This window comes from Polyergus mexicanus, unplaced genomic scaffold (assembly GCF_030449975.1).
Source record: "Polyergus mexicanus isolate NDT 795.1 unplaced genomic scaffold, iyPolMexi1.0 SCAF_87, whole genome shotgun sequence".
Lineage (NCBI taxonomy): Eukaryota > Metazoa > Arthropoda > Insecta > Hymenoptera > Formicidae > Polyergus > Polyergus mexicanus.
Genome location: NW_027223407.1, coordinates 1 through 6522, shown reverse-complemented (window position 1 = coordinate 6522; position 6522 = coordinate 1). Strand labels below are relative to the sequence as shown.

At 29.3% G+C, this 6522-nt stretch overlaps 2 protein-coding genes across 2 annotated transcripts; both read right to left on the bottom strand.

Annotated features, from left to right (window-relative positions):
- Positions 1–562: 562 nt before the first annotated feature.
- Positions 563–3915, bottom strand: LOC138944093 (ESF1 homolog). Its single transcript, XM_070314961.1, has 7 exons — positions 3057–3915; positions 2801–2979; positions 2398–2505; positions 2112–2312; positions 1797–2016; positions 925–1700; positions 563–838 (listed from the first exon to the last, which is right to left on the bottom strand). The coding sequence occupies exons 1-7, from the start codon at positions 3748–3750 to the stop codon at positions 725–727; spliced, it is 2292 nt and encodes a 763-aa protein (XP_070171062.1). The 5' UTR covers positions 3751–3915; the 3' UTR covers positions 563–724.
- A 927-nt stretch (positions 3916–4842) lies between these two features.
- Membrin (Golgi SNAP receptor complex member 2) lies at positions 4843–5885 on the bottom strand. Its single transcript, XM_070314978.1, has 2 exons — positions 5654–5885; positions 4843–5554 (listed from the first exon to the last, which is right to left on the bottom strand). The coding sequence occupies exons 1-2, from the start codon at positions 5791–5793 to the stop codon at positions 5056–5058; spliced, it is 639 nt and encodes a 212-aa protein (XP_070171079.1). The 5' UTR covers positions 5794–5885; the 3' UTR covers positions 4843–5055.
- Between the last annotated feature and the right edge of the window lie 637 nt (positions 5886–6522).

Sequence of the window (6522 nt, the reverse complement as noted above, 5' to 3'; positions counted from 1 at the left end):
ACTAGTGCAGCCAATTCAGATATAAAGAACAAACCTATCGACGCCAACTGACAGTGTGAAACTCGACGATAACAAAATTCCCTAACGATTAATAGCGCATACAAATAGCTTTGCGACAAGAAACGATAGCCAATCACCTTTTGATATATGTATCTAGAATCTGGAGTAGCGTTAGAATAAAATTTTATTTATGTCAAAATCCATTCAATCAAAAACACTATAATTATGTCTATGTTACGACTAAATTATGTGTTCAAACTATGATAATATATTCTAATATATCTTATAATTAAGTTTATAAATACAGATATTTTTGTATTTATAAAGTATTATTTTTGTAGTATATTTTTACAAAATTTTTTTTATAGATATTTTAGCTATGCACTATATGATTTTATTGTATAAACTTCTCTGTATATAATTCGCTTTAATTTTTTAATTATATATGTGATAATGCAACTTTTTTATTATCAATTTGTAATTTTTTTATGTACATCTAATATATATATATATATATATATATATATACATTCATTAAATATTATTGTCATAAATTCAAAATCTGTTTGGGATTTGTATAACACAAATTATAAAATATAAGGAAATTATTTTTAGTAAAGAGAGAATAGAAATATATATATGTATGTATATATGTATATATAAAATCTCTCTTTGCACTAATTATTTATAATAATTAATACAATAAGGATGTGTAATGATTAAATTATCCTTTTATTGGTTGTGAGATATTTTGTGTTTTTTTCTTAACAGATTTAACCAGTGCTTGTAATTCGGTCGACAGTTTTTCATTTGTTTTTGGTTTTTTAAATTGCTTATTCTGAAAGATTTGAAACAATATTTGTATAAATATATATGTATAAAACAATGTATAAATTGTTGCTAATGAAAATGTTTTTTACTTACATCTTCTGTATGCGCTTCATTATCAGCTCTCCTCTTTAGCTTTTCACTAACTAAAGCTTCTGTACCCTTTGTCTTTCTATAATGTGGATCTGCAGGATCGATATTGAAATGATGTGATGTAAACAAAGCAGCGAATCTCGGATCTTTAACGTTAACTTCAAAATCGTCATCTTTTATTTCTTCTTGCACATTCGTTTTTTTGTTTAGACGTTTTCGTTTAGATTTCGACATGGTAGCATTTTCCTCAATTTGCTTCATATTGAAATGTTTTTTGCCGTCCTCGTCTTGATCCATCAAAAGTAATTCTAATTCAGCTCTACGTTGATTTTCTTCCTGTTCATTCAATGAATCTACACCATTAGCATCCTTATCTTTCTTTCCATTTTTATGAGATAACTTCCTGTTTTTAAATTCTTCTGCAAAATATTTCTCATTTATATCAACATCAGGTGGCAAAGAGTCTTCTGAATCATTATTTTGACTTTCCTCTTTAAGCTTCTTTTCTTCTCTCTTAGCTTTCTTTTTCACTTTGCGTTTCTCTAAATATTGCTCAAAAGGTGTGAGTTCTTCTTTATTTTTCATTCTCTCCTTGATTAAATTCTCCTTTTCTTTGGTGCCTAAACCCCATGTAAATTCCAATTCAACATCCTTGTTCTTCTTTGCCTCTTCTTCTTCTTCAATAGATTTTAGTAAAGATTTATACTTTCCAATTGAATCATCATTTACTTCTGACTCCAAATTATCATTGTTTCTCTCAGTTATGTCTTCCTTTTCCTCTGTAAAATATAAAAATATTATACATTAAATATATATATATATATACATGTATATAAATTAAATAAATAAAATAATGATGTAGTAATCTCATATACCCGAATCGTCTTCGCTACCACTCGCTAGATATGTCTGTAGATCGTTTTCGTCGATATCCTGTAATTTTCCAGAATTCAGCTTTTGAGTAAACTCTTGCCTGTTTACATTTGTTTCATCCCATGTTAATTGAACTTTAATTTGTTGTAAAGCAGTTGTCGTAAATTGTCTTGGTTCGTATTTTGCAAGTTCTGGTATCTTGGTACATATCTCTTTAGGTTCCTTCAACAAATATTCCATATTTGAAAATTATATACTTGTTAACTTCTTGAGACAGATATGTGATACATTTTGCATATTCTGATTTCCATAAATACCTGATCAAATGTCATATCATTTGGCACGAATCTAAGATCTACTCTAGTTGCAGTCGATTCATATTCAATTCCATCGCACTCTATATATACTTTATTTGCCGTTTCAGCAGAATCAAACTCAGCAACAGCATAATAGTATTTCAATCGATTCAATTGATACTGTCTCAATTTCTCCATATGATATGTTGCACCTTCTTCATTCTAAGAAGAGAACGCATAACAATTAATGAAAAACCCTACATTACCTAACTGTAAAGAATATTTAAAAAATTATCATATTTCATACATCATCCCCAATTTCACCTTCACTGTTAACATCTTCACTTCTTAGTTCTATTGGCCCATTGATCTCTTCTTCTTTCATTCGTTTCTGACCAAATTCTGATGGATAAATCTAAAAAATTGATAAATTATTATAAATTTATAAAAATTAATATATAGTTATGTATATACAATATATAATTTTTAATTATACTATAATTATATTATTAAAAAAAATTATTTTAAATATATTTTTAAATCACAATATATATAATAAAAAAAAGTGTACATGTATACATATGTTTTACATGTTATTATTAATTATTATATTATTATATTAATTATTAATAATTGTTATTATTAATTATTTATCATTATTTTATACTCATCAATTTTATTATTATTATATATTATAAATTTATTATTACTATAACTGAATGGATAAGCCCGCCAGTGGGTAAAAATGAATTTAACAAAATCATCAAGTCTACAGCACGTATTCTATCCCAATCCATATTACAAATGGCTAATTTATGTGTAATCTCATCTGTTGTTTCAGCTTCCTTGTCTAATTCACCCCAATTATGTTCAATCTCTTCCTCAATATCTAAAGAAGCATAGAATCAGATTAAATATGAGATATTGCTATATATATGATATATATGCAATAAAATAAAATATTACCACTAGCTTCAGATAATTCTTCTTCCGAAGAGCTATCAGTCAACAAGACACCTTCACCTCTGGCATAATTCACGCTCAGATCTTTCAATCTTTCTTTAATTTCACTTGTAAGTCTGCCACTTTCATTTCCTCTTCTTATATGCAGCTGTTCTTCATTTTCATCAAAATCTAATTCGGAAAATCCTTTCTGAACAGATTCAGTCTCATTATTATCTAAAGATTTATTATTAGATTCATCATCAGAACATTTCTCTTTTGGTTTAATTCGAAGTAAATCTCTATTATTTGTAATACAATTATCGTCGCTCTGATTATTTTCACTTTCTTCGTCCAAGGAATCTTTTACCAAGCTTGGTTCGACTTTCTTCATCGACATCTTTTTGCTCTTTGCTTTTTTTATAGTGTCCTTCTTTATTTCTTTCGTCTTGTCATCTTCCTTGTTTGTAGATGGTGTAGATGCATCTTCATCTTCACTGCTAGATAGATCATAATATTTCCTAAGATTTTCGGTAGTAGTCTGATTGATCGGTCTACCACGCTTATCAATGGTATATTTCACAGTAAACTTTTTATCCTTAAACATGTCTTTAAATCGATGGTCAATCTTCACTTTCCTTTCAGCCTTAGGTATGCGTCGAAATTTCGGATCTTTCGCGATATGCGCGAAACGCGCATCTTTCAACATTTCATCCATTTTATTCCTAATATTACTAATCACTTTCTTAAATTAGAAATACAATATTCCTAATCCTAAAATTTTTGCATATAAAAATGCGCAGATATACACAGTTGCAAAAGTTCGCATCCACGAATGCTGCACGTGTCTTCGCGACAGATTAGGTTAGTTTAGCTCAGAAGAGATGGATTGGATTAGCTTGGTCATAGAAAAAAACAACTATGAGAAGTATTTTATATCAAAATTCAGTTGTAAAGCCGATATTACATTTGTCATACGATAAACTTTTTAAGCATATTGATTGGCTGCAAAATAGAAACTTTCTCGAGTCTCTAGAAATTAGCTAATCAATGCATTTAAAAAGTTTGTCATATGATAAATGTAATATCAGCCTCAGGCTCCCTTTTCGTGCATGTGCATTGAATGTGCTTTCAATAAAATAGTTATCTTACGAAATGTGATCCTCTATCGCCTCCGTTTAATGATTTTTTAAAATTATTTAAAAATTTTTGGAAAATGAATTAAAAACAAAATAAAAAATATGTACAAATTATTTTAATTAATTTATTTACGTAGCAATTTAACTTGTCTGCAAGATGCCACTAAACTGAGATGTCATATACATGATTGTAAACATCATCGTTACGTCATATATTCGCGAAAAGGGAGCTCGTTTAATAATATTGCCATTTGATTTTCATACTATTTTTAAAACTTGAAGCAATAAGTATTATCTTAGTCTATCCTTTTCTATTTGTACAGTCTTCACTATCTGCTTATATACATCTATATATGAAATAAAATAAAAGAATTTTGGATAAAAAATTATATACAAGTATTGATATATGATTTAATGTTTAAAAACATTTATTTGTGGTATCTATTAAAATTATGAATATAAATAATTAATATTAAATATAATAAAAATTTAATGCCTCTTCTATACACAATTGATTTGTTCTATATATAATTAAATTTAAAAATATATATATAGTTTTATTAACACTTAAGGAAATATATAAAAATTTTAAATGGTTTTGATTAAATATATGTGTTATTTATTATAAATACCTTAGCACAGAATGTACAAAACAAGTATCATTTCCTAAATCTAAATCATGCTTAAAGTCTACTATTATTTATATATTTATACATATAATACAATAATTTTCTAAATAACTTTTAACTCTTTATCTTTCTAAAAGACGATAGCAATTGAACAGAAAAACCAATAGTATGTAAACATTATTATTAACAGTTATAATATATACATATATTAAAAAATATATATTTATATTATATTTAATACTCTTTGGAATGTATTTAAGTGAGATATACTATCACTAAGATGATGATTATACATGTGAAAGTCATACCAGCAACTAAAATAAATCCATCTTGTTTGGCTCTTTGTTCTATGAGCCTCATAGTAGTATTAGAAAGACCTAAAATGTTACCAATATCTATCAAACGTTTGTGAGCTCCTTTTAACGTTACTCTCTGGGATTTTAAATTATCTAAGACACTACTTCCCTGATATAACAGATCATCTATACCATGAATGGCATTATGCATACTATTACTATGTTGTAGAGTGTGATCAATTAAAATATCTACATGATCGTTGCTGGTAAACTTTCTGGCCAGCAAGGCCTCTCTCTCTGCCTCTTCTTTTTGTTGCCGTGTCATATGGGTGCACAATGAATTTAAGGCAGCAGCGAGATGACGGCTGTCGTATTTCAACTGATCGACTCTCATTCTGGCATTCTGTCTTTGCGACACAGGTCCCTTGAGACATAGCACATCAAGTCGCTCGCAATTACTAAGGAAAAAAATACATATTAATTTAATTTCTCATGGGGAAACAATGTTACACGCAAAAAAAAAACAATGATGAATACATTGTTTCGATTCTGATTACCTATTGATAAGATTGAGTTTGCTTCTTATAGACTCTTTCACTTCCTGCAGATCTGCATTGGACGATTTTCTTTCTAGTTGCGAGAAAAGATGTTGCGTCTCCTGTATTAATTTATTAGTCTGATGATACAACGTTTCCATATTGTGTGCACAGCCGAAATTTTAATTAATATTTGTCAATAACCCAAAAATTTTCGCACAATTGTATCATCTGGTATCATCTGCGATAACCAATGACGTGTATTAACCACGAAACATAAAACTATATAGAATTGATACTCTATGGCTGCGGTCGAGAAGACGCTAAAGATACTTCGAAGCATCGCATTAACCAATCAGAATAAAGAAATCTTTACTCTTTTTGTCCTGATTGGTCAATCAAACGCTTCGAAGCATTTCTAGTATCTTCCCGACCGCAGCCTATATAGAATTGATATATAAAGACAATAAAGACAAAACTAGAGATGTCGAACTGGAAAAGTAAAAATATGACGACTGTTGATTGGTTATTCATAGAGGATTTTTTGAGACCTAAGAAATTTTCTTGTGGACTTAGTAATTCTCTTATAGCCCTCGTACGCTGGACGCGATGAGCGATATCCAATGAGAGCTCTGCTTTTTCGGAAAAGCAGAGCTCTCATTGGATATCGCTCATTGCTAGTCGTTCATCGCGTCCAGTGTGCGAGGGCCATTAGAGAAGCCTGAGAGACGTCACACCACCGTTTTTCATAAGACGCTTATTTTTCTAACTAGTACAGTAGCAGTAGCGTCAACTAGATCCATTTTAAAGCCGGCGGAACTATACTCCGTCTAGTGAGAAAACTAGCATGGTCATAATGTCTATAACGGAGTGCATTGATACCACTGCTT